We start from the raw sequence: 27,940 nt of genomic DNA, 5'->3' as shown, positions 1-27,940 counted from the left end.
AGTGAGGCTGCAATTGATGTTTTTTTTTGTTTGCGCCCCCCCCCCCCAAAAAAAAATTGAGCACCACTGGTAGTAACTGGAGCCAGCCATGTGACTTTGTCCAGTCACATGGTCAGGCTGCCAACCTGGCTTTCATTAAGTTCTGCTGTGCTCCACCAGCTTCAGGACTTGCTCTGCTTTATATACCGTATATACTCGAGTATAAGCCGAGTTTTTCAGCACATTTTTTTTGTGCTGAAAATGCCCCCCTCGGTTGATATTCGAATCACCTTTTTTTGCGGATGATCTCCCGGATTTGGGGACCCGGTACTGGCCAGTTGTAGATCCCCTGGACCCAGAACTTGGCACACATGTAGCCCCATTTCTCCTCTACAAGTGTGCAAAGTTTGTTGTCTGAGGGACCTACGACTGGGGAGCACCCATTTTTCAAAGCTGGGCACCCCTTCCATAGACTCCAATGTTAAACATCAGTCCAGTCATGGACACAGTGAGGCATGGGCACAGTGAGGAATGCACATGGACATAGTAAGGCAGTAAGGCAAAGTGAGGCACAGTGAGGCATGCAGATGGACAACCTGAATGAATGAAAAACTTGTGTAGCGCTACAAATGCGAACTAAATCGCCTCAAGGCGCTTGGTATCCATTTCCTTCTGATTTGGCCTTCAGAATAGGTGGGTCTTGTGTTTTCTGAAGGCCTGGTGATTCATTTCTGTTTGGATATTGGTTGGTAATCCGTTCCACAGTTGGGGTACTTGGACTGAAAATCTTCGTTCTCCTTTGGTCTTGTAACGGGCCTTGGGGATTTGAAGTAGATTTTGGTTAGTTGATCGGAGAACATGATTGGGGTTGTGGTATTTTATTTGCTCACATAAATATTGGGGAGCGATTCCTTGTACACATTTGTGCGTCAGGCAGAGGGCCTTAAATGTGATCCAGTCCTTCATGGGCAGCCAGTGAAGGGACATGAGGGAGGGAGTGATTGATTCCCAGGGTTTTTTTTCCTGTTACAAGTCATGCCGCCGTATTCTTGACGACTTGTAGCCGAGCAGCCTGGTATTTTGGGAGACCAAGGTAAAGGGCTTTTGCATAATCGAGCCTGGAGTTATTGTTCCCACCACTACTGCTGTGTCTTCTTTTCGGATGAAGGGAATGAGTCTACGTAGCAGGCGCAGCAGGTGGTGAGATCCGCTGACTACTGAACCCATTTGTGCATCCATTGTCATGTTGGAGTGAAAGGTGACTCCGAGGCTTTTGACTTTGGTGCTAGGGGTAATGGTTTGTCCTAGAATGGGCAGAGGCGTCCATGTCGTTGTAGCTATTCTCTTTCGGTTTGCGTGGAGCAGAAGTTGTTCTGTTTTCGATCCATTGAGTTTAAGATAACTCTCCGTCATCCAGTTCTCCATCAAAGTGAGGCATTTTTCTATCCCGAGAGAATGATCCTTTTTGCTGCCGATACGAAAATAAAGTTGGGTGTCGTCGGCGTATGAATGGTAGAGTAACTCCTGGTTACTGATAATCTAAGGAGAGGGCGGAGATAAATATTGAATAGTACGGAAGACAAGGGTGACCCTTGGGGGGCTCCGCATGACACGGTACGTTTTTCTGAAGTGAAAGGACCTAGTTTCACTGTCTGGGATCGATTTTCCAGGAAGGAGGAGAACCAAGAAAGATCCAAGTCTGCCACTCTAGCTACTTCTGCTAGGTGCGTCAGCAACATTTTGTGATCTACTGTATCAAAGGCAGCACTCAGGTCCAGCAATATCAGAAGATATGATTCTCCTTCGTCTGCTGCTTCGAGAGCATCATCCCATATTTTGAGAAGTGCTGTTTCCGTCCCGTGACCAGGACGGAAACCCGATTGTAGTGGGTTCAGTAGTTTGTGGGTGTCTAAATGGTGTTGTAGCTGTTGTACTACTGCTTTCTCCATTATCTTGGAGAAGACGTTTAGGCCTGTTATGGGTCGACAATGGTTTGGGTCTATGGCGTTGAGGTTGTTTTTTTTTAGAATGGGTTTAATTATGCCTTGTTTTAGGGAGGTCGGTACCATGCCTTCCTTAAAAAATACATTTATAAGGTGCGTGATCGCCGGTGCCAAAATATCGGCACATTCTTTCAGCAGTTTTGTGGGAATGATGTCATTAGACGAAGTACTGTTTTGCAGAGTTCTGATAATATTTTTTATGGTGTCGATGGAAATCGATTTTAGTGTAAATTTTCTTGATTGTATTGATATAAACTTTTTGATTTAAAGGGGTGGGGCCAGTAGTTTTTTTTTTGCTGAATTGTTTCACAGGTTTTTTTCAATTTTGTTAATGAAGTAATCTGATAATTCATTGCAAAAATCTTGGGTTTCATAATTCAGAGCCTTTAGGCAGGCTGGATTCATGGTCTGAGCGACTAAGTTAAAGAGCTTGCGGCGACGGTTACGGCTTTTGCAAGGATATTTGAAAAATTATATTTTTTTGCTTTAAAAATGTCTTTGTGATATTTTTTAGTGATTAGTTTGTAAATTGTGAGGTTTTCCTTTGTTGAATTTTTTCTCCAGGCGGCTTCTGCTCTTCTGCGTTCTTGCTTCAATAATGTGAGCGCGTCATTGAACCAACCAGAGTTGTTTTTCAGGATGAGCGTTCTGCGTTTCGGAGCGATTATGTCTGCGGTCTGTAGTAGTGCTTTGTTGATGGAGTTAAGTGTTTCTACCCTAGGTTTATACTGGAGTCCATAAGTTTTCCCAGTTTTTTTGTGGTAAAATTAAGTGCCTCGGCTTATACTCGAGTATATACGGTATGTGCATTTTTTATTCGCACAGAGTGGCCATACCATTGCTTTTTAAATGATCCCCAAGGTGTCAGCAGGACAGGTTACATAGTAGATAAGGTTGAATAAAGACAATATCAACCAGTTCAACTCGTGTAGGTGCACATGTGTCAATGTGTATAATTATTTCCCATATCCCTGTATGTTGTGCTCCTTACGATGCACATCCAAGAGTCCCTTAAAAATATCCATACTCCCCGCAGCCACCACCAATTGTGGAAGACCGTTCCACATCCTTATTGCCCTGACAGTAAAAAAAACCCTGCGCAGTTTAAGATTAAACCGCTTCTCCTCCAATCTTTGTATTTGTAAATCACTATCATGTCCCCTCTCAAGCGTTGTTTCTCCATTTAGAATAAATTTAGTGTTTGCAGTCGTTCCTTGTAATCAAGGTCCTCCAGTCCCCTTATTAGTTTTGTTGCCCTTCTTTGGACTCTCTCCAGTTCCAGCACATCCCGTCTGAGGTCTGTTGACCAGAACTACAGAATACTCCAGATGTAGCCTAACCATAGTTTTATAAAGTGACAGGATTACAGTTTTATCCCTGGAGTATATTCCTTTTTTATTCATGCTAATATTCTGCCGGCTTTGGTATCTGCAGCTCGACATTGCATGCTATTAGCGAGAACAAGGGTAATCCCCTAAGTGGAAACACAGACATTAGTAAAAACCTGACAGAGGTTCTAACCTTTCCATGTAGTGGCAATTCACTGACAAAAAGAAAAAAAAAGAAAGAAAAAGGATTTACAAGAAACACGTAGAACAGACAAACTGCACATTACTGGGCACAGTGCACTGTATAGCATTTCAGGACATAGGGACCATGAACTGTGCACTCCATAGCAATACATAGTAATAGGGACCATATGCCATGCTCTTCATAGCATTGCAGGACATGGGGACCATTGGACGTGCACTTAATAGCATTGCTTAAAATTGGGACCATGCACTGTGCATTCCATAACATCTCAGGACATGCATGGACCATGGGCTGTACACTGCATTGCATCACAATATGTGGGGACCATATGCTGTGCACTTTATAGCATTGCAGGACATGGGGACCATGAACTCTGCACTCCGCTACATCGCAGGACAAGGGGACCTTGGAGCCACACATTCCACAGCATCACAAAACATGTGGACTATGAACTGTGCATTGTGTACTCCATAGCATGGCAGGACATGGGGACCATGAACTGTGCACTATGGCACACTGCAGGAAAGTGGAGATTTATCCATGTGCTGATAAGCTGTCCATGCACATGCTCTGATCCAACAGTTACCTGCTAACGTCTAGCCAGAACTGCTTGCTTCAAAGAGAAATATGTTTTTTTTTTTTTCATTCTTACCTATGTAGATGCAGCATTAGACCAATGCTGCAGCTGTTCCCCGCTGTCTCTGCACTGAAAACCAAGCCACTGAACATTGCTGATGGCTCGGTTTTTACAGATCCCCAAGAGGAGAGCTGCTGACTGTCACATCTTCAATCTCTCTCTCCCTGTCTTCCGACATCTTCCCCAACTCTCTAAAACATGGTTCTTCAAACTATGGACCTCCAGTTGTTCAGGAACTACAATTCCCATCATGCCTAGTCATGTCTGTGAATTTCAGAGTTTTACAATGCCTCATGGGATGTGTAGTTCCGCAACAGCTGGAAGGCCGTAGTTTGAGGATCCCTGCTCTAAAACATGCACTAGTCACCTCCATAATTAAAAATCCCTTGTTGAATCCCACCAATCTTAACAACCTATGACCCATCCCCTTTACCTTCAAACTTTTTGGTCTACAACCGACTGGGCTACCACTTCACTGAGAATAACCAACTCGACCCTATAAAGTCTGGATTTCATCCTCAACACTTCACAGAAACTACTCTCTTAAAACTCAAACTATTTACAATTTGCTAAAACCAATGGTCACTATTCTGTACGCCTACTCTTGGACCTCTATGCTACCTTTGATACAGTTGGTCACCCATCCTCAAAAAAAATAAAACTCCACCTCCTTTAGTCTCCATGACTGTACTCTTCATTGGTTCTCATCCTCCCTATCCAACCACCATATTAGTGTGATTTACAAATTCTACCTCCTCTTCCTTTTTTCCCCTCGGGATCCCCCAAAGGTCTGTTCTTGGACCTCTCATATTCTCAATCTACACCTCCTTCCTGGGTCAGCCTCCCATGGCTTTCAATACTATTTCTATGCTGACGACATCCAAACCTCTCTATCCCTCAACTCACTCCAGTCTCCTCACGCATCACTAATTTACTGACAGACATATCTGGATGTGACACCACTTCCTCAAACTCAATCTATCCAAAACCAAGATCATAATATTTCTCCCCCCACATGCCACTACCCCTGGCTTCTCTGTCAAGATTGACACAAAAATCAAACTGTCCCTGCATGACAGGGTGCTGGGAGTAATCTTGGACTCTGAAAACTACTTTCGGCTGCATGTCTAACGACCAAAACTTGCCACCTCAACTTATGCAACATCTCCAAAATACGCCCCTTCTTAACTAATGACACCACAAGGCTTCTAACTCACTCCCTAGTTATCTCTCACCACAACTATTGCAAATCCCTCTTCATTGTATTACCTTTACATAAGCTAGGACCACTTTAGTCCACCATGAATAATGCAGCCACACTCTTCCATCTTACCAACTGTTCAGTGTCCTACACTCCTCTTTGCCAATCCCTACACTGCCTTCCGCTCACCCAACAAGATAATATTCAAAATACTAACAACTTACAAAGTCATCCACAACTCTGCCCTCAGCTTTGGCTCTAACCTCAAAATACCAACCAAATTGTTCCTGCCACGACCCTCTGCTCTCTAGCTCCCTTGTCATCGCATGCCATGCTCACCTCAAGATTGACAGTGCTATATAAGTACCTGCAAAAAAAACATACTGTAGCAGGACTGACTAATCATCCATCAAGTAAATCCACCACAGACTGTCTTCAGAAAAATAAAATGGGTCTTTTGGAGTGGCCCAGTCAAAGCCCAGACCTTAACCCCATAGAGATGCTGTGGAATAACCTCTATAGAAGAAATACAATTCAATACAACACAGGTAGATGTGATGTCTCGTACACACGACCGGTTTTCCTGTTGGAAAAACTGCGATGAGAGCTTTTGGCCGGGAATTCCGACCGTGTGTATGCTCCATCGCAGTTTATCTGACGGAAAAACTGCCGGAAAAAAAAAAAGAGAGCAAGATCTACGCATGCTCGGAATCAAGTATGAGACGGGAGCACTCGTCTTTTCTTCTTTATAATGCTACAATAATGAAGTTGCTTTGCTGCTGATATTCACAGAGTTCTGACAAACTTGTTTCTTTATTATTTCTCGTGATCTCATGAATTTTCACAATCTGAAAAGCACGAAGACTGAAAAGCGCGAATCGCCTCTTACCAAACTTTTACTAACACGAGGATCAGCAAAAGCAGCCCAAAGGGTGGCGCTGTTGGAACTGAACTTCCCCTTTATAGTGCCGTCATACGTGTTGTACATCACCGCACTTTGGACGGGCAGAATTTGGTCTGACCGTGTGTACTCAAGACAAGCTTGGCCAGAACTTCGTCGGGAAAACCATAGATTTTTTATCCGACGGGAAAAACGGTCGTGTGTACGTGGCATGAGCCCTTTACGGCTGTTTTGAACAGTAGCCGCATGTTAAACACACAGTTCAGGGTGCAGGTTTTCCGCCTTTAGAACAGTCACATAACAAAAAAACTGTGTGCACAAGGTCTTGAATACACGGTCCATTTAGCTAATACAGAACGCTGAACATGGGTCATGCTAAATGTTCACCCATGCTGAGCCAACAGGACTGCACTTATGCTTTTCATACACGCTCACAGCATGAAATATTTACTATGCTTATTAGCTCCAGCAAGTCAACACACACTTTGATGATGACATTTGTCATAATATTTCCAACAAAACCTAATGACAGAAAATTACTCAACACCAGTGATCAGCAAGACACTGCAAAACAACACCTCAATCAGCAAAACCATACACGGCTTCCAGCTCAAGTTGGCAAAGCAGATTTTCAAAAAGTAAACTAGTTATTTGTGCATGGTGGGCCACACGTGAATATGACACTAAGGCCTCGTACACACGACCGAACATGTCCGCTGAAACTGGTCTGCGGACCAGTTTCCGCGGACATGTTCGGTCGTCTGTACAGCCGACTGGACTGTTTTCCAGCGGACATTTGTCCAGCCGACCGTTTTTCGGTGGACAAAAATTTCTTAGCATGCTAAGAAACTTGTCCGCTGGAACGATGTCCGCCGGACATGTCCGATGGTCCGAGAACCCGCGCATGACGTCGAAGTGATTTGACGCATGCGTGGAAGCATTTAACTTCCGGATTCGCGCACGTCGCCGTCACGTCACCGCGTATTCTGTCCGCGCGGATTTTGGTTTGATGGTGTGTACAACCATCAGACCAAAATCTCCGAGCGGACATGTCCGATGAAAACGGTCCGCGGACCGTTTTCATCGGACAGATCCGGTCGTGTGTACAAGGCCTTACAGGTGCCCAATAATAATAACACCACCATGACTATAAGCAGGTCAATTATATTGTAATATTTTGCATCTTACCAGTCCTTAAATGTGACAGCTGCATTATTTTTATAAATTTCTTTACTTCATTTTCACTTGATGATCCAGTCTATAGCACGTTTAGACTCGGTTCACATTGGGCGACTTGTCAGGCGACTAGTCGCCTGACAAGTCATGCTCCATTTAGTGCAATGGAACTGTTCTGATCGGAGCGACTCAAGTTGCTCTGCCTTAGAAAAGGGTTCCTGTACCACTTGGGGGCGACTTTGGAGTGGCTTGCATTGACTTCTCTTACAGAAGTAGTTTACAAGCCGCGCTGAAGTCTCGCTATGTGGGGCGGCTTCAGAGTTGGGCGACTTTGAAGCCGTCCCAGTGAGAACCGAGGCTGTTTTTGGATGTCTCTACGCTGGAAGAAGGAGCAACAGAGACACCTTTGGACAGCAGCATTGCCAGTCTGTGGAGAGAGGGTTCTATTATTAGACTAACAAATTGAAGCTGAACTCCACTTAGGCCCCGTACACACGACAGAGGAACTCGACGTGCTTGGCACGTCGAGTTCCTCGTCTCGTTTTGGGATGAAGCCGCCGAGGAGCTCGGCGGGCCGCCTTCTCCTATAGAACAACGCGGCCAACGAGAAAATAGAGAACATGTTCTCTATTTTCTCGTCGAGCTCCCCGGCGGCTCCATCGAGCCAAAACTGTACAGACGACAGAGATTCTCGGCAGAATCCGGGTTTTGACCGAGTTTCTCGGCGAATTCTGCCGAGAATCTCTGTCGTGTGTACGAGGCCTTAAAGTAGTTTTAAACCTCAAACATGAAATGTGAGCAAAGCATATCCCTCTATAGTGTGTACTTGTCTCTATTAAGAGCATTAAATGTAATTTCTTTCTTTTACTTTTTTCCTCTGCCATCAACATGAATCACTTCTGACAAGTTTTTCTGACACCAAGAGAAAAATGGTGACAGGGAAGGGACCTCCAGCAGATTGACGGTCTCAGCTTTGTTCCTATGAGCTGTGTGAAGGGGGTGTGTCTCTTCCGTCCAATCAGCTCTCAGAGCTTTCCCCTCTGAGCTCTGCAGAGCATAACTTCAGCTCTCCATCCCCTATTTTCTGAACTTTTAGACACGCTTTAACAATTCAGAGATATCAGCAGATAAACAGGTACAACTTATGTAGGAGGCTCAGTTTAATCTCGGTGTATCACCTGAGGCCAGTCACTTCCCTGGGTATATGTGAGGGTTTTCAACCACTGTAACATTTCATAAGCAGGTACATGAGGTTTTTTCCTTTTGGGAGAAAGGTTTTATATACTGTACATGAATACAAGCTGACCATTGAAAGCACCCCTGTCAGTGTTAAATTGTTGATGTTTTTATTTTTACCTGGTAATCCTGAAAATAACACTTCATGCCCCTGGATGGCTACACTCACTCCTCCACTGTATCTATAAAGGCAGCCATGGCTGTCACCCTCATACACATGCATTTGTATGCGTGCAACTAAACCTCTGTTTTTAACGCATACTGTTAGGCCCCATACACACGATAGAATCCATCCGCTGAAAAATCCCAGCAAATGGGTTTCAGCGGATAGATCCTATGGTGTGTACACTCCAGCGGATCTGTTTCCGTGGATATTTCTCCCCTGGGATGGATTCCAGCAGATCGAATATTTGCTGACATGCCAAACAAATCCATCTGCTGGAATCCATCCCAACGGATGGATCCGCTGGTCTGTATAGACTCACCGGATCCATCCGTCCGAAGGGATCCCCCGCATGCGTCGTAATGATTCGACGCATGCGTGGAATTCCTTATATGACAGCGTCGCCGCGTCATAATCGCGGCGACGGCGCGACACGTCATCGCCAGAGGATTTCGGCGCGGATTTCAATGCGATGTGAGTACACGCCATCGCATTAAAATCTGCTGAAATACTTGAGAGGATTTATCCGCGGAAACGGTCCGCTGGACCGTATTCGCGGATAAATCTTCTCGTGTGTATGGGGCCTTAGACAGGTGAATTTGGTTGGTTGCTGATTGGTCGGTAAGTTTGAGCCTGGATATTCTATGTTGTTTTTGTATGTATACGCGCCTTTTCCAGTGCTCCTTACTGTATAGACCAGTCATAGGTAGGGGAAGTGACATTTGTTTTTTGTATGGCTGTCACCCAGGCTGGACTTCAAACATATCTGTCTTTGTTCATCTCAATTACATATGGGGCGATAGATTTAGTAGTTTACACAGAAAATAACATTGTTTCTGCTTCCAGTTCCAGTGACAATGACACTGAGGGGAATTTATCAAAACTGGAGCTGCCAGAATCTTGGGCAGATGTGCATCAGCTTCTATCTTTTATTTTCAAAGCAAAATCAATATAACAATAGAGACGTACATTGAAATATTATAGGAATATAAAAATGTTGTATAATGCATGCGAATTGAATTGCAATGGATGCCAAATAGGCATATCTATGTATGAAATAAGAAAAGGAAAATAAAAATAAAGTGGATTTAAAAAAAAAAAGCATCTTGCAGTGTGTGCCTCTCCATTCTTCCTCCATACTCTGGCTCCTTGGTTTCCAAATAAGATGCAAAATTTGCTCTCATCATAAAAGACCTTGGACCACTGAGCAAAGACCAGATCTGTTTTTCTTTAGCCCAGGTAAGACGTTTCCGACGTTGTTTGTTGTTCAGGAGTGGCCTGACAAGAGGAATACGACATTTGATGCCCATGTCCAGGATCCCTCTGTGTGGTGGCTCTTGATGCACTGACTCCAGCCTCAGTCCACTCCTTGTGAAAGCCCCCAACACTTTTGAATGGCCTTCTCCTGACAATCCTCTCCAGGCTGCGGTCATCCCTGCTGCTTGTGCACCTTTTTCTTCCACACGTTTCCCTTCCACATAACTTTCCATTAATGTGCTTTGATACAGCACTTTGGGAACATCCAACTTCTTTCGCAATTACCTTTTGAGGCTTCCCCTCCTTATGGAGGGTGTCAATGATGGTTTTCTGCACAACTGTCAGGTCAGCAGTCTTTCCCATGATTGTGATTCCTACTGAACCAGACTGAGAAACCATTTAAAGAAGGGGTCTTCAAACTATGGCCCTCCAGTTGTTCAGGAACTACAATTCCCATCATACCTAGTCCAGTCTGTGAATGTCAGGGTTTTACAATGCCTCAGGGGATGTGTAGTTCTGCAACAGCTGGAGGGCAGTAGTTTGAGGATCCTTGATTTAAAGGCTCAGAAACCTTTTGCAGGTGTTATGGCTTTTTTCTGAGATTGTGGATTTGGGGTTTTCATGAGCTGTAAGCCATAATCATCACAATTATGACAAATCACGGCTTGAACGATCTTGATTTGCATGCAATGAGTCTATGTCATGTATTAGTTTCACCTTTTAAGTTGCATTAGTGAAATAAATGAACTTTTGCACGATATTCTAATTTCGAGTATCACCTGTATATACTGGACTTTTAAAACTACAGGCAGAATCTGACTAGTTGTGATGAAATCTTGGGAAACATGGTAATAAATCGCACAAACAACAAAGATCAATATCCTGTAATTCCATATTTCAGGTATAACCAGTTGGGAATTATAGGTTTTCATGTTAGCTGTCATTCTGCGGTCACTAACTAAAGTAATTCTACTATGTTTTACTGTGTTAAAATACTATGTTACACACTCCATTGCCCGACTTTGAAGCCTCCACGCACAGCGTGACTTCAGCGCAGCTTGCAAACACCTTCTGAGTCGCTCCGATTAGAGCGGTTCCACTGCATTGAATGGAGTGTGACTTGTCAGGCGACTAAGTCGCCCCAGTGTAAGCCGAGCCTTACAGTTTACATTTGATCCCCCTCAGGTTTTGTAGGTTTGCCCACTTTCAAAAAAATAAATAAAAATGAAGGGTCTGCAATTTTTATTATAGGTTTATTTTAAATGATAAAGACAGAATATCAACTAAACCATTCCTCCTACAATGGAGGAAGGAAAGGAAGTACAGTGGAACCTTGGTTAACGAGTAACGCAGTTAACAAGCAACTTTTAATTTTTAAATCCTGACTTGGGTTGTGAGTGTTGTCTCCCAAAACAAGCAAAATTCAAGCCAATGGGGTGTGCAGTACCGCATTTAGCCAGAGCCTGTGAGACCTGTGACACTCGGAACGGTTCGGAGCTGTTCGGAAATACTAAGAATCACTCAGAAATACTCAGTTCCCGAGAGCTTGCGAGTTCAGCCTCTGGCCACATGCGGTATTGCATGCAATAGAAGTCAATGCGAACAAATCATTAACTTCTATGGGGAAAATCGCTTTGATATGCAAGCAATCTCCTGGAATGGATTATGCTCTTAATCCAAAGTTCCACTGTAGTATTTAATCAATTACATTTTATAAATGAATGGATCAGCAGAAGATCACATAAGTGCATCCATGGGAAGGCTCCGCAATATCTTTGCGACAAGATAGAACCTCACAATTCGAATCGCGTTCTGCGATCCACCGACCAAAATCTGGTCAGGGTACCAAAAACCAAATACAAGTCCAAAGGAGAAAGAAGGTTTGCTTTTCAGGGTCCTAGACTATGGAACGCTTTACCAACCAGCGTTCGGTTGGAGGAAAACCACCTGACTTTCAGAAGACGGATCAAAACTCTGCTCTTTTGATGTCATGAGACACGAACAACTAGCGCCCCGAAGCGATTCAGTTCGCATGCGCCACGCTTTATAAGTTTTTCATTCATTCATCATTGTGAGGAATTTTGTTTGACTACTGAATTTTTTTTTTTTTTTAACACTTTCATCCCCCTCCCATTCTGCACAGCCGATCTCCAATCTTTCTCTATAACCAGTTTATTATTCCCTAATCTTGCACATTAACCTCCTTATCTCCATTCTCCCGCTTTATGCGACCTGTACATTAACCCCTTCTCCTCCTCCTCCCATACATTATTGTATCTAGTACACCAATAACCAAGCTCTGTGTTTTAACCCCCTCAATGCCAGCATGTTTCTTTATTAGCAAATACATTTTTATTTGATTTGTTTTTTTTTTTAAAGTAAAGGAAACAAGTTTTTATTTTTTTCAAAATGTTTGGTTTTTCCTTTTTATAGTAAAAACATAACATTTTAGTGATTATGAAATACTGTATTTATCGGCGTATACCGCGCACTTTTTTCCCTTAAGATAAGGGGAAATCGTGTGTGCGCGATATACGCCGATACCCGATTCCCGCGCTCAGTTTGAACGCCTCCGCCGACATATACAGAGTGCAGTACACTCGGGTACATTCGGCCAGGCTCGGCTTCGCTCGTGCTCACGCATAAACATCACAGAGCGTGACCACGAACAAAGCCCAGCCTGGCCGAATGTACCCGAGTGTACTGCACTCGGTATATGTCGGCGGAGGCGTTCAAACTGACTCGGAGACAGCGCGGGAGAAGCTGGGAGGAAACCACCGAGGCCCCAGACGGACGCCGGACCGGACAAGGCCGCCGATGGACACCAAAACTGTAAGTATAAAATGTTTTTTACAGGAATTTTGGGTCCACATTAGGGGTGCGCGCTATACGCCAGAGCGTGCAATACCCCGATAAATACGGTACTACCAAAATAAAATCTCTATCGTAAAAATGATATAAAATTAATTTGGGTACAGTACTGCATGAACAAGTAACAGTGTTGCCAACCTACCAGATTTAAATTTACTGACACAACACCCAAAATTTACTGGCACAGCCAAGTTTTTACTGGCATTTCCAAAAGCTACAAAATGACAGTTTTAAGAGTAAATTTGAGTATTTAGGCTACAAACAAATACAATATGCAATTAGCAATATGATTTAAGGTAGATAATAAGGTAAATAACATATTTCATATTTTATTTTTTAGATATAGTAAGTTAGTAGCTCAGAGACCGGTCTCAGGAGGGAAAGAAATTAGAATGGGCGGCACACACACACACACACAATAAATTTACTCTCACAGTGACACTGACAGCAGTGTTCACCAGCACAGACGATGAGACCTCACAGACACCACACGTCCCCTCCTGAGTCACAATGACAGTCTCTCTCCAAGCCAAGTGGTCCCTCCAGTCTAAACAGCACTGATGGTCCTGGTCCCAGCCTGCCTTGCTCCCTTACCGTTGACCCGCACACAAGGCTCTGGCCGCTATGCTTGGCTCTATTGCACCTTGACATCACAAGACATGCTCAGGCACCCCCTCCGCCAGAGCTGCCCGATCACATTGTAGCAGGCAATCGGATGGTCCCAGCCAGCTCCAGACCAAGCCGAGCGTCACAGCCATATTTTTTACTGGCAACCTTTTACTTTTACTGGCATTTACTGGCAGGAGAAAATTGCCTGTTTTTTACTGGCTGCCAGTAAAAATACTGGCGGTTGGAAACACTGACAAGTAACTGTCAGCCAAACTATTACAGCAGTGAAAAATTGCCTGGTAATGTTGAATTGGATACGTTCGTAACAACATCAATGCTTATTATTATTCCGTCCTTATACAAACATTATTTATATTGTTTTTTATGTTCCTTCTTATGGTTTGGTGTGTAATCGTCTTTTCTTCTGATCGTGTGAAATAATGAAGGGGTATACACAGGTTGGTTAAAGGGGTTGTAAAGGTACAATTATTTTTCCTAAATAGCTTCCTTTATCTTAGTGCAGTCCTCCTTCACTTACCTCATCCTTCGATTTTTCTTTTAAATGTCCTTATTTCTTCTGAGAAATCCTCACTTCCTGTTCTTCTGTCTGTAACTCCACACAGTAATGTGAGGCTTTCTCCCTGGTGTGGAGTGTCATGCTCGCCCCCTCCCTTGGACTACAGGAGAGTTAGGACGCTCTCTACGTTGCAGATAGAGAAAGGAGCTGTGTGTTAGTGGGCAGCCTGACTCTCCAGTAGTCCAAGGGAGGGGGGCAAGCCCGACACTCCAGACCAGGAAGAAAGCCTTGCATTACTGTGTGGAGTTACAGACAGAAGAACAGGAAGTGAGGATTTCTCAGAAGAAATAAGGACATTTAAAAGCAAAATGGAAGGGTGAGGTAAGTGAAGGAGGACTGCACTAAGGTAAAGGAAGCTATTTAGGAAAAAAAAAATTGTACCTTTACAACCCCTTTAACCACAACGTGCATGATTTGACAACTCTTTTTCAACCCATCCTACATTATTCCGTACACATTTTTGTAAGGATACATTTTCTCTTTAAATTAGATGTCAGGTATTCAGGGATGAAGACAGACAGCGAGTATTTTACCTGATTCAAGCACTTCAGCCATTTTTCGTAGATCCAAAAGCAGCCAAAACAGCACTTTGATGTACACCTGGTGCATGCATTATCCTGGAAACAAATAGAAAGCAACATTTATTTACATCATTCAGCACAGCACGCTACAAAAAACACAACAGTCTTCATGACAAATACTAGCAGGGGCAATTTTTTCACACCCTTTTCCTGCCATGGTGGAACTGTTTTAAAAGTAGAGCTAATGAAGTGAATGTCTTTCCCACCAAGCAGAACATGCTTCTTTGGAAGGAAAACAACTGGTTCAACAGCTGCGAGAATCTGCAGAGCAATAACCTCTGTGATCTCGCCAAACAGGAAATAACATTGCCATCTATTAAACCAGAAATTCAATAATAGTGCTGTCCCTTCATTCAAAAGCAGATCACAAATTATGTCCTAATGTTTTCTTTGATAAAACAAGAACAAATAGGGGTGTATTTATGAAAAAATGCATAGCTATTGTCCAATAAAACTGCATGAGAACATATCTGAACAAACAAGGAAAAATCAAATGTTCTCAGGCTATATTCTCCGCAGATCGAGACTATGGGAGTTATTTACTAAGGGCAAATCCACTTTGCACTACAAATGCAAACTACAAGTGCAAAGTGCACTTGAAATTGCACTGAAAGTGCACTTGGAAGTGCAGTCGCTGTAGATCCGAGAGGGACATGCAAGGAAAATAAAAAACAGCATTTTAGTTTGTACATGATTGCATAATAAAATCAGCAGAGCGTCCCTTCATTTCAGATCTTCCCCTCAGATTTACAGCGACTGCACTTCCAAGTGCACTTTTAGTCCAATTTCAAGTGCACTTTGCACATGTATGGGTAGATTCACGTAGGGGCGCCTAAAATTAGGACGGCCTAGCCTACTCTTTTACACCGCCGTAAATTATTTAGGTTAGTAGTGATTCTCAAACCACTTACCTTCAAATTTTCGGTGGCGTAGCCTAAAACGAGCAGGCATAAGCGCCCCTAATTCAAATGACTGGGAGGGGGGCGTGTAGTATGGAAATGAGGCTTGACCTCACGTTTTTTGATGTTTTTTTACACTGCGCATGCGCCGGGCGACTACATTTCCCAGTGCGCATTGCGGCTAAGTAGGCCGTACGGGCCTATTGATTTTGACGCGTACGTAAACGATGTAAATCCCGATTCGCGGACGACTTGCGCAAACTACGTAAAAAATTCGAACCTCGCGGCGGGAACGGCGGCCATACTTAACATTGTTATTCCACCTCATAGGTGGAATAACTTTAGGCGGCCTATCGCGTACGGAAACGACGTAGTGAATCGTCGTATCCCCTCATTTACATAATCTAGGCCGGCCACAATGTAAGTACCACCTAGCGGTAAGCCAAAACATTGCAATCTAAGATAGGACGGCGCAAGCCGTCCTATCTTAGATATGTTTAAGTGTATCTCTGTTAGAGAATACACTTAAACATAGGTCGTCTTAGATTCAGAGTTAGGTCGGCTTATCTGTAGATAAGCCGGCCTAACTCTTTGTGAATCTACCTAGTAGTCTGCACTTGTAGTGCAAAGTGGATTTGCCTTTCATAAATAAAATAATAAGTATGCTCCTTGTTCCCATCTAGTGGGCAGATTGTGGTATTTTCTGCATTCTCACATTTGATTTGAAGAAATTAAGCCGTAGAACATTTGATTTTGTCCTTTTGCATAGAATGAATTTAAACAAAGTTTAGATGGAAGAAAAGCTGCCCATTTTTTTTTTTTTTAATAAATACACCCCTTAGCAATATTGATAGTCCGAGTCTCCAGATGTTTGAGGCACTCCCTGCTATCGCTCCAACTAACCCCGCTCACGCTGCATTCCTATAGTAAAACCTGAAGCGTAGATTAGATGACATACACTGTTGCATTGCATTTAGATTTATGTATCTTTTTTAATAAATCAAATCCTTGTACATTTAAATACATTTTACACATTTTTATGTAATTACAAAGTGTTGTGATAAAGATGTCATGTTGGCTAGACCAGCCAAATTGGGTGTCGAAGCCCAGGAGCTGGCCTCCGCTCTTGTGCTGCTCACTGATTAAGGAAGAACTGGGTTGCATACCAACGACTTGAAAAGATCTAGTGAGGGGTTGTAAAGGTAAAAAAATGTTTTCCTAAATAGCTTCCTTTACCGTAGTGCAGTCCTCCTTCACTTACCTCGTCCTTCGATTTTGCTTTTAAATGTCCTTATTTCTTCTGAGAAATGCTCACTTCCTGTTCTTCTGTCTGTAACTCCACACAGTAATGCAAGGCTTTCTCCTTGGTGTGGAGTGTCATGCTCGCCCCCTCCATTGGACTACAGGAGTGTCAGGACGCCCACTAACACACAGCTCCTTTCTCGATCTGCAATGTAGAGAGTGTCCTGACTCTCCTGTAGTCCAAGGCAGGGGGCAAGCACGACACTCCACACCAGGGAGAAAGCCTTGCATTACGGTGGTGAGTTACAGGCAGAAGAACAGGAAAGGAGGATTTCTCAGAAGAAATAAGGACATTTAAAAGCAAAATCGAAGGATGAGGTAAGTGAATGAGGACTGCACTGAGGTAAAGGAAGCCATTTAGGGAAAAAAATTGTACCTTTACTACCCCTTTAATGAGCAAGCAGTTAAGACAAGCAGCACACACAGGCACCTGCATATGGTCTCAAGTGGGAGGTAGCCTGTGTGCGCCGCTTGTCCTTACCGCCTGTTCATTAAACTCACTGGATGTTTCTGCATTTATAGTGTGCAGCCTGGTTCTCCTAAAACTGTGTCATGTTGGCTAGGTGCAATTTTTCTAAAAAATGCCTGCATATGGCATTTCTGGCTTGAGGCTGTTGTGATCTCTACTGTGCATGATACTAATGATACTACTACAAATTATTCAATTTTTTTTTATTTGCCTTACTTTAGCTTTCTTTGTTCCTCTTGTAGAACAAAGAAAGTTAAAGTAAGGCAAATAAAATTTTTTTTTTAATAATTTGTAAGTAATCCTTTGTGATTATAAACATTTAACATTGAATATGGAAGACTAAGAGCAAAACATATTCTCATTAAAGGGGTTGTAAAGGTTTGTTTTTTATTTTCTAAATAGGTTCCTTTAAGGTAGTGCATTGTTGGTTCACTTACCTTTTCCTTCAATTTCCCTTCTAATTTTTTTTTTCTTTGTCTGAATTTCTTACTTCCTATTTCTCCTCAGTAAGCTTGCCCCCATCATCCATAGGGGTTAGTCAGCCAGAACAGCTTACTGAGGAGGAACAGGAAGTGAAAAATTCAGACAAAGAAAAAAAACATTTAGAAGGGAAATCGAAGGAAAAGATAAGTGAACCAACAATGCACTAGCTTAACCACTTCCCTACCGACGCATTGTCAAATGACATCGGCAGGAACCCTTCCTCGATCCGGGTGGACGTCATATGACATCCTGTATTCCCGGCGTTCTAGGGCGCGCGCGGCACCGTTCGTGACCCGGCAGGCCGCAATTGCCGGTGATCACGGCAGGAGTGTGGATCTGTGTGTGTAAACACACAGATCCACCTCCTGTCAGAGGTGAGGAGACCAATGTGTGTTCCCAGTACAGAGGAACACACAGCGGTCTCCTCCCCTTGTGAGTCCCCTCCCCCTACAGTTAGAACACACTATAGGGAACATTGTAACCCCTTCAGCGCCCCCTAGTGGTTAACCCCTTCCCTGCCAGTCACATTTACACAGTAACCAGTGCATATTTATAGCACTAATCGCTGTATAAATGTGAATGGTCCCAAAAACGTGTCAAAAGTGTCCGATGTGTTCGCCGCAATGTCACAGTCACAATAAAAAAAAAAGAAAAACGCAGATCGCTGCCATTACTAGTAAAAAAATTCATAAAATAAAAATGCCATAAATCTATCACCTATTTTGTAGACGCTATAACTTTTGCGCAAACCAATCAATAAACGATTATTGCGATTTTTTTTTATCAAAAATATGTAGAAGAATACGTATTGGCCTAAACCGAGGAAAAAAAATGTTTTTTTTTTTAATTGTGATATTTATTAAATAAAAAAGTAAAAAATTGTGTTTTTTAAAAAAAATGTTGCTCTTCTTTTGTTTATAGCGCAAAAAATAAAAACCTCAGAGATGATCAAATACCACCAAACGAAAGCTCTATTTGTGGGGGGAAAAAAACAAAGATTTCGTTTGGGTACAGTGTTGCATGACCACGCAATTGTCATTCAAAGTGCAACAGCGCTGAAAACTAAAAATTGGTCTGGGCAGGAAGGGGGTGAAAATGCCCTGTATGGAAGGGGTTAAAGGAACCTATTTAGAAGATAAAAAATGAACCTTGTACCGAGAAATGATGTTGGAGAACAAGTGAGAATCTAATGCCGCGTACAGACGGTCATTTTTTGTGATGAAATAAAATGACATTTTTAAAAATGTCAATTAAAATGATTGTGTGTGGGCAAAATGTCATTTTATGTCTTCTGAAAAATGACAAAAAAAAAATTCGAACATGCTCGAATTTTTTGTGTCGTTTTTCAAAATGTCATTTTTTGTGTCAATGAAAATGATAGTGTGTGGGCAAAACGACGTTTTTAAACCCGCACATGCCCAGAAGCAAGTTTTGAGACGGGAGGTAAAACTACCATTCATAATGGAGTAAGCACATTCATCACGATGTAACAGACAAAAAAGCACAAATCATCTTTTACTAACAAGTAACCAGCTAAAAGCAGCCTCAAGGCGAATAGAACTTCCCCTTTAGAGTGCCGTCACTTTGTTCATCATTTTTCAAAATGTTGGTGTGTATGCTACATCGTTTTTGAAAATGAAGTTTCAAAAATGTCGTTTTTTTTCATCACTTCAAACATCATTTTTTTTTCCATCACAAAAAATGACCGTCTGTATGGGGCATTACTGGTAGCTTTGGGGCAATGCAGACAGTTCATTTAGACAGTTTAATTACTGGCCCTTTTTTGATGCTAGAGGGGCAAACAGCAGCATCTTTATAAAGCCGGCCATAGACCGCTGCAAGAAAAAATAAAAATCACAACGGTTAAGGACAGTACTGGAAATTATCGAGATGTTTTGTGGGGCCAGGATGGAAGTTTCTCCTTTGGTAGACAATATTAGACACTCTGGGAAGAGGGTATTGCCTATCTCTGAACACTGGCATTGATTATCAGCTAAACTTGACCGATTTATCTTTTTTAACCTATTTAAATTGTGACCATGTATTTTATTAACTTGTCTCTAAACGAGTAAGTCTTACTATAGAACAGATGACATTTTCCTGTTCTGCAGCAAGGAATCCCCCATTATTACATGTTCTGTAGAACTATGCCCTTCTACATAATATAATATTGCCAACCATCATTTCCTGTGTTGCCGTGCAACTTTCATTTGAATAGTCTATTAACCCCTCGCTCCATATTTCCAAATGACAAAAAGACAAATGGCATTCCAAAGTCATTCTTTTCAGAAACAGTTATGTTTTAAAGTGTTCTACATCTTTCTTTCTCGACTCCAGTCTTCAAACACTTCTAACAGGTCATACTAATAATATTTTCTTTATTATGCTTTCATTGGAATATTGGAGAATTGCCTCAACCATCTTATTGCTTAGGGGGAGTTTGGGCTTTAATAATTTCGATAGGCAATTAACGAATGTCAAATTTAAAAGTCGACACAGTCAAAAAGGCGCAAATATAAGACAAAGGAAGGAAAATAATATAGAAGAGGAACATTAAGAAATCACCTGTTTTGTCATCTAGCATCTCTGAATCCAGCATCTATGGGCCAGATTCACAGACGTATCCCATTTACGTTACACCGCCGCAAGTTTACAGCGTAAGTGCCTGATTCACAAAGCTCTTACCTGTAAACTTGCGGCGGTGTAACGTAAATGTGCTCGGCGAAAGCCCGCCTAATTCAAATGGGGCGGGCACCATTTAAATTAAGCGCGTTCCCGCGCCGAACGTTCTGCGCATGCTCCGTGTTTAAATTTCCCGACGTGCTTTGCGCGAAATTACGGCGCCTCAACGTTTTTTTTTAAATGCGACGTGGGTTACGGCGTTTCGTATTCCCGAACCTCTTACGCAAAAAAAAAAAACGAAAATTAGACGCGGGAACGACGACCATACTTTAACATGGCTGATCTAAAGATAAGCCATGTTAAAGCAGGTGTAACTTTGTTACGGATAAAAACGACTAGCGACGACGTACGGGATTGCGACAAACGCGCGGATCTTCGTGGATCGCTGTAACTAGTCATTTGCATATTCTACGCCGACCGCAATGGAATCGCCACCTAGCGGCCAGCATAGAATTACATCCTAAGATCCGACAGTGTAAGTCAATTACACCTGTCGGATCTTATGGCTATCTATGCGTAACTGATTCTATGAATCAGTCGCATAGTTAGGACGGGCGGATCACAGAGATACGACGGCGTATCAGGAGATACGCCGTCGTATCTCTTCTGTGAATCTGGCCCTATGTATTTAAAAATCACCAAGAAGGCCAGAACTATAACAGTCATGAACTGGACATTGTCTTATATGCAGTAAAGAGATTAGTGTAACAATTATTTAAAAAAAAACTGTACCTGTAACAAGACAACTTATATATACTGGCCCGGATTCAGATAGAATGGTCTATCTATGGGCGGGCGTAACGTATCGCAGATACGGTACGCCGCCGTAACTTAGGGCGCAAGTTCCATATGCAGAAACAACTTGCGCCCTTTGTTTTACGGCGGCGTAACATATTTGGTCCGGCGTAAGCCCGCCTAATTCAAATGGGGATGATGTGGGCATGTTTTTTGTATATTAACTGTGACCCCACGTATTTGACGTTTTTTACGAACGGCACATGCGCCGTTCGTGAAAAAATCTCAGTGCGCATGCTCGAAATTACGCTGCAAGTCGTCATTGCTTTAGACGTGAACGTAACTTACGTACAGCCCTATTCGAACGACTTACGCAAACGACGTAAAATTTTCAAAACTCGACGCGGGAACAACGTCCATACTTAACATTAGCTACGCCTCATATAGCAGGGGTAACTTTATGCCGAAAAAAGCCTAACGTAAATGACGTAAAAAAATGCGCCGGCCGGACGTACGTTTGTGAATCGGCGTATCTACCTAATTAGCATATTCATCGCGTAACTATACGGAAGCGCCACCTAGCGGCCAGCGTAAATATGCAGCCTAAGATACGACGGTGCAAGACATCTACGCCGGTCGGATCTTAGGGAAATCTATGCGCAACTGATTCTCTGAATCAGTCGCATAGATACGACGGCCCGCACTCAGAGATACGGCGGCGTATCCGGAGATACGTCGTCGTATCTCCTATCTGAATCCGGGCCACTGTATCTAAGAGCTGCACGATTAATCACGATTTTCCCGATATTCTATACAGAGTTCTCTGCTCAAGCCGACAGCGTAAACAAACAAACAAAAAAATTCGGCAGTCTGCCAAGGTTCACAACAATCTTCAGCAGCTGAGCCAACTATAAACATTGTAACGTTTTGTTCTTTAGATCAAATGAATGAACTTCGGTCTGTAAATGAGGGAAGTTTAACCACTTAAAGACTAAACCTTTTTCTGACACTTGTGGCTTCAAGTTAAAGCGGGATTCCACCCGCAATTTTTTTTTTGTTTTAAAGTCAGCAGCTACTAACAGTGTAGCTGCTGACTTTTAATAAGGACACTTACCTGGTCTAGGCGCCAGCGATGATGGGACCCCCCCCCCCCCCCCGAGGGTGATCGCTAGGTCCTGGCGCCTCCATCCTGACTAAGGGAAACAGGCAGTGAAGCCTCATGGCTTCACTGCCCGTTTCCTACTGCGCACAGCGCTTTGTGAATGGGCGACTGCCTCCTGGGATTCACCAGAGGACACTGCAACGCAGGACGAAGAAGAGGACCGTGGTGGAGGAAGAGGCAGAGCATAGCAACAGCGCTTTCTGGTGAGTATAATTATTTTTTCCAATTTTTTTTAAATATAATATAATATATATATTAGCAGAGACCCTAGAGCAGTGTTTCTCAACTCCAGTCCTCAAGGAGCCCCAAACAGGTAATGTTTTCAGGATTTCCCTCAGATGAAATGACTGTGGTAATTACTAAGGCAGTGAAACTGATCAAATCACCTGTGCACAATAATGGAAGGTTGGTACGCCTTGGGGACTGGAGTTGAGAAACACTGCCCTAGAGAATAAAATGGTGGTTGTTGCAATATTTTATGTCACACTGTATTTGCACAGCAGTCTTTCAAATGCAGTTTTTTGGGGGAAAAATACACTTTAATTAATATTAAAACAACTAAACAGTAAACTTAGCCCGATTTTTTGTATAATGTGAAAGATGATGTTATGCTACGAGAATCATGATCTTTATTCTAAGCAAAAAAAATGGGATTCTAATTTTTCCCAGAATCGTGCAGCTCTACTGGATAAGAAGAGAGGAGGTGCAGGCAGAGTGACTGCAAACGACGTCGCAGTTCCTGGATCCGAGACGTGAAGGTCCAGCGCCACAATACTGAAAATATAGCAATAGTGGCACTCCTGATTCTGAGTATGAGATAAGTCAATGAGGTGGCATACAGTTCATTGGCTTTAACCACATTTAAGCCAGAACTATTTTAAAAGTGCGTAATTCTAGCATTTCTTTTTTTAAAGCTGAACTCCGGGCTTGTAATAAAAATCCTTTCCCTCTCTTAGCTACTTAAAACCCCCAGCCATACACGTGTAGCCTCCACATGCAATGCAGGGTTTAAAGCCTGATTACTGAGGAAACACCCACAGGCCAGAGGTTCTGCAAGGCAGGGACAACACTAAAGCCTGCTGGAACAATGAATAGGAAAAGTAATAGGGTATTACTCAATGTCCCATTCCTCCCTCCTCCAGTAATAACAAGAATTTAATTGTTGCAGTGTGAGTGGAATCCCACTCCAAAAAGGCTATTTTTGTAATAGCCAGCTATAGGCCTCATGCACACTTGAGCTCACAAACACCTGTTTTACAGGCGTTTGACTTATTTTTTTTTGCCTCTAAACACCCCTCCATGTTAGCCTATGTGTCCATGCAAACATACAGTAGGTGTTTACAAGATTTAGAGGCAGGAGTGTTTAGAGGCAGAACACAAAAAAACATCACTTGTGCATTCAAGAGGAGCGTTTTGGCTGAAAAAGCGCCAAAATGCATCTGAGAGTTTATTCATTTCAGTGCCCAGAATAAATACATTTTTTGGCCAATGAAATTAATGAACGCCTAAACGCATTTGCAAAAATGTAATCTAGGCATGTTTTTGAAGCTGCTTTGCTCCTGCCAGGAGAAGAGCATTTAGAAGATCCTTAGTGAGCAAGGGGCCTTAAAGAGTTCCTCCAAAATTTTGTTTTTTAAATGTCAGCAGCTACGAATACTGCAGCTGCTGACTTAAAATATGGACACTTACCTGTCCAGGGCGCCCGCGATGTCCTCATCCAAAGCCAATCTGTCCCTCAGCTCTCGGGTGGAGGCGCCACCATCTTCGGTAAGGGAATCAGGAAGTGAAGCTGCAAGGCTTCACTTCCTGGCTCCCTACTGCATATGCGCAAGTCGCGCTGCATGATCTCACTGGTCCCTGCTGTCTTCTGGGACTTCAGTGTCTCCCAGAACACAGCGGGGCAGGACAGAGTAGGCGCCGAAAGTGGCGTAGGCCACCTCGATCACTGAGGTCATCTATGCCCAGAGGTGGAAGCAAATACCTCTATTACACAGGTATCTGTCCCCCCCCCCTCCCTCTGAAAAGTGCCAAATGTGATACCGGAGGGGGGGGGGAAGTAATTCGAAAAGCGGAAGTTCCATTTTAGGGTGGAACTCCGCTTTAATATCTGCCTGGAGTTTCGTTTTAAAGACAAGTATTTTCGATTACTGTTTTTTGTTCATGCATAATGTAGTAATAAAGATGTAAACCTACTGAATGAAAATTAGTTGATTAAAAAGATACGGTAGGTTTTCCACCAAAAATTTAGGACAAAAAAGCATGAACAAGTCCTTTCATGTCATTTTAGTAATGCTGTTATTTTTTACGAAATGTATAAAGATTTGGAAAAAACTTATTTTTTTGGTAAAAGACTCTTTTGTCTTATTTTTTTGCACAGCTAAACCAGCCTGCCACCCACATCTTCAGGGGTGAAAAGTCCAAAGCAGCTTTAATGAAAATAAGTTCAGCCAAGTTCTGAAATTCAAATACATTTTTCGGATTATCCTTTAGGCCTCACACACACTGGACGTTTTTCTAACTCTCCTAGAGTCTTTTCCTCTTGGCAGCAACGTTTTGGCAGAAAAAACACTTGTAACGTGTTTGGGTTCCTCAAGTGCTTGGGTGTTAACATTAATTATCATTCTGGCCAATGAAATGAATTCACGCGCGTTTAGACGCATTTACACGCGTCAAGCATTTTTTCTGCCAAAATTTCACTGTTTTTGGACGCACTAGCTGTGGATTTTTTTCTGTCTCTAAACTACTTTAAAAATTAACTCCACTTTTGTTGCGGAAATTTTTTTTTCCCTCTGGGTGATCTATGTACATTGATGGGATTTTAACAAAGTTTGTTGCAGATTTCTACCTTTTGTCCTTCAGAAAGAATAGTTATTTGTTTGTGTCCATCTGTATGGGAGTGGTTTTAAAATGTCAAATCAGCTGCTGCACCTGTAGGGCTCTAATGAGGAAGGCTGCAGGGCCTGCATCCCTTTAGACATGATTTCCCTTTGAAAGTACCACACCAGAAAATTACAGATGCATATCATAGATATGATTTGTGTTGCATTGTGTATATTATTATATATTGTTTTATTTACAATTTTTTTCCCCTTCCACGAAAGTAAAAAGTTACCCTTAAATAGCCTGTGTGTGCATGGACATGTAGGCTAACATAAAAAAAAACACCATACATCCCTTGTATGGTAAAAAAAAAAAAAAAAAAAAAGGCAGGTGTGCATGAGGCTAACTCCAATTCCAAAAAACGATCCTGAACGTTTGTACGATTAAATGGAAAGATACAGTAATATTTGGTCTAATATTTAATTGCATTGTTACAAAACAACATTTCATATAGAGTGAATTCCAAACCAAATTCTGCATTTACTGGATGGCTGATTCATGCATTAACCACTTCCCACCCAAGGTACGTCATATGACTAAGTGGGGATATCTGAATGATCGCTGCAGCTACAGGCATCATCCAGATATCATCTTTTTTCAGCCGGCCTTCTTCTGCATTCAGTATTTATAGCATCTTAAATGGCCAGCAGAGGCTGACGTGATCCCACGCATACACATAAGAGTCAGATATTCTAGCACAGCCGCCATGTGCATTTAATAGCAGACTGCGAGCAGGCAGGTAATTGTGCATAGCATGCCTCTTAGGCCCCTTTCACATTGAGGCGTTTTGCATGCGGTACAGCACTAAAAATAGCGCTGCTATACCGCATGAAAAAATCATGCCCTGCAGGCTTCAATGTGAAACCCTACGGCTAGCAGGACCGCTCCAAAAGTCCTGCTAGCCGCATCTTTGGAGCGGTATAGGAGCGGAGTGTTTACCGCTCCTATACCGCGCCTTCCCATTGAAATCAATGGGAAACCGCGGTAATACCGCCCGCAATGCGCCTCTGCGGTATTAACCCTTTTTCGGCCGCATCGCTAGCGCCCGAATATCGCGGTAAATACGACGGTATAGCAGCGCTAAAAATAGCGCTGCTATACCGTCACCGCACCTCCACTGCCCAATGTAAAAAGCTGCAATAAAAAGCTGCCTGATTGTATTTTTTTTCAAATTAGGTTTAGTTTCACTTTAACTTAAAACTTTCATTAAATGGCCAAAGTTCTAGTTACTGAAGAATGATGAAGTGAGAGTAGGATGTGAGTGAGAGGGTGGGTGTGTGTGTTTGTAGGGGAGGATTTAGTCTGTGAGTGAGGTAAGTGGAGTGGATGCAGTAGGTGGATCAAAGAAAAAAATATATAACAAAAAACTACTAGCATGACCCATAATGTAAATGCAGTATACCAAATCAGCAAGCATACCGTATTTGGCAGCAGAAACATATTGCACATGGGGATCCAATTTTCCTAGTTATATAACAACCTTGGCACCATGACACCACAATTGGACAGCGTCACATGGTGTCAGCCAGGGACTTCACCTTTTACAACACTGAAACTAAGGTAGAGCCATATGAAGCATTAGAAAGCGTTGCTCCCATATAAAAAAAAAGAAACAAGGCTCAAAGACAAGGAACACTGGCAGCTCAATGTAAAAATACTTCCAATGGAAAGTATGATATTTTTTATTGCTTCAAAAGGGAAACGGTATTATTATACATTAGTCACTACAAAGGCCACAGTGACTCTTGCCAAGAAAACACTGGATGAGTAAAAAAGATCTTTTTATTACATTGACAGGATTGGCGGAGCCATCTTTGGCATACATATTATATGAATTCAAGACAAATTATAAACCTAAAGAGGGAAACAAGTAGATAAACCGACTTGAGTCACTGATACTAAAAGATGTAAAAACAGCAAATAGAAATAATAGAATGCGAACGTGCTTGGCCAGCACTTTTGGCTGCTAAGACATTATCATCACTCCTTTTATTACTGCAGTTGGGGGGACATCCTCTGCACATCATTCTACTGTACTTAAAATTAAATTAACTCCATTTCCTGCAGTCTGAAATTCTATTATCACTTCATAGTCAGGAATACCCAAAGTCTCAGAGGAAGTTCCATCCTACGGACAGAGGTTAAAAAGAATTCTTCATACTGTGTTGGTTTCCGAAAAGTCTGATAAAAACAACCTTGGAATTAGAATGATTATCTCTCATAATGGATTTATGCCAAAACATAAATCGGGAGAGTGGGGAAAAACAAATATGTACAATAGTATCTTGAAACACAGGGTTTGGAGTTTATTGTAATTGACAGCTTGAGATCAATCCCAGATCTGATTGTATCAATTTTTTTTTTTAAGATATGCAAAATATGAAACACATAGGTTTTGATTTACTAAAATTAGAGAGTGCAAAATCTGGTGCAGCCGTGCATGGTAGCCAATCAGCTTCTAACTTCAGCTTTTTCAAATAAAGTGGAAGTAAAGTCTGTGGCCCGGATTCACAAAGCACTTGCGCTGACGTATCTCGAGATACGCCGCGTAAGTGCAAAAATGTGCCGTCGTATCTATGTGCTGGACTCAGAAACTAAGATACG

General features: G+C 42.4%; 1 protein-coding gene across 3 annotated transcripts in view; it reads right to left on the bottom strand.

The window, feature by feature from the left end:
- Positions 1-27,940, bottom strand: part of SLC44A3 (solute carrier family 44 member 3) — a 184,165-nt gene that overhangs the window by 51,384 nt on the left and 104,841 nt on the right. For all 3 annotated transcript variants that reach the window (XM_040359964.1, XM_040359965.1, XM_040359967.1), the window contains one exon: positions 14,677-14,760. In XM_040359964.1, coding sequence (XP_040215898.1) covers positions 14,677-14,760 — 84 coding nt within the window. The remainder of the gene's footprint in view (positions 1-14,676; positions 14,761-27,940) is intronic.

Source organism: Rana temporaria, chromosome 7 (genome assembly GCF_905171775.1).
Source record: "Rana temporaria chromosome 7, aRanTem1.1, whole genome shotgun sequence".
NCBI classification, from domain to species: Eukaryota; Metazoa; Chordata; class Amphibia; order Anura; family Ranidae; genus Rana; species Rana temporaria.
Note: the sequence above shows the minus strand (reverse complement) of the source record. Positions and strands in the feature narration are given on the sequence as shown.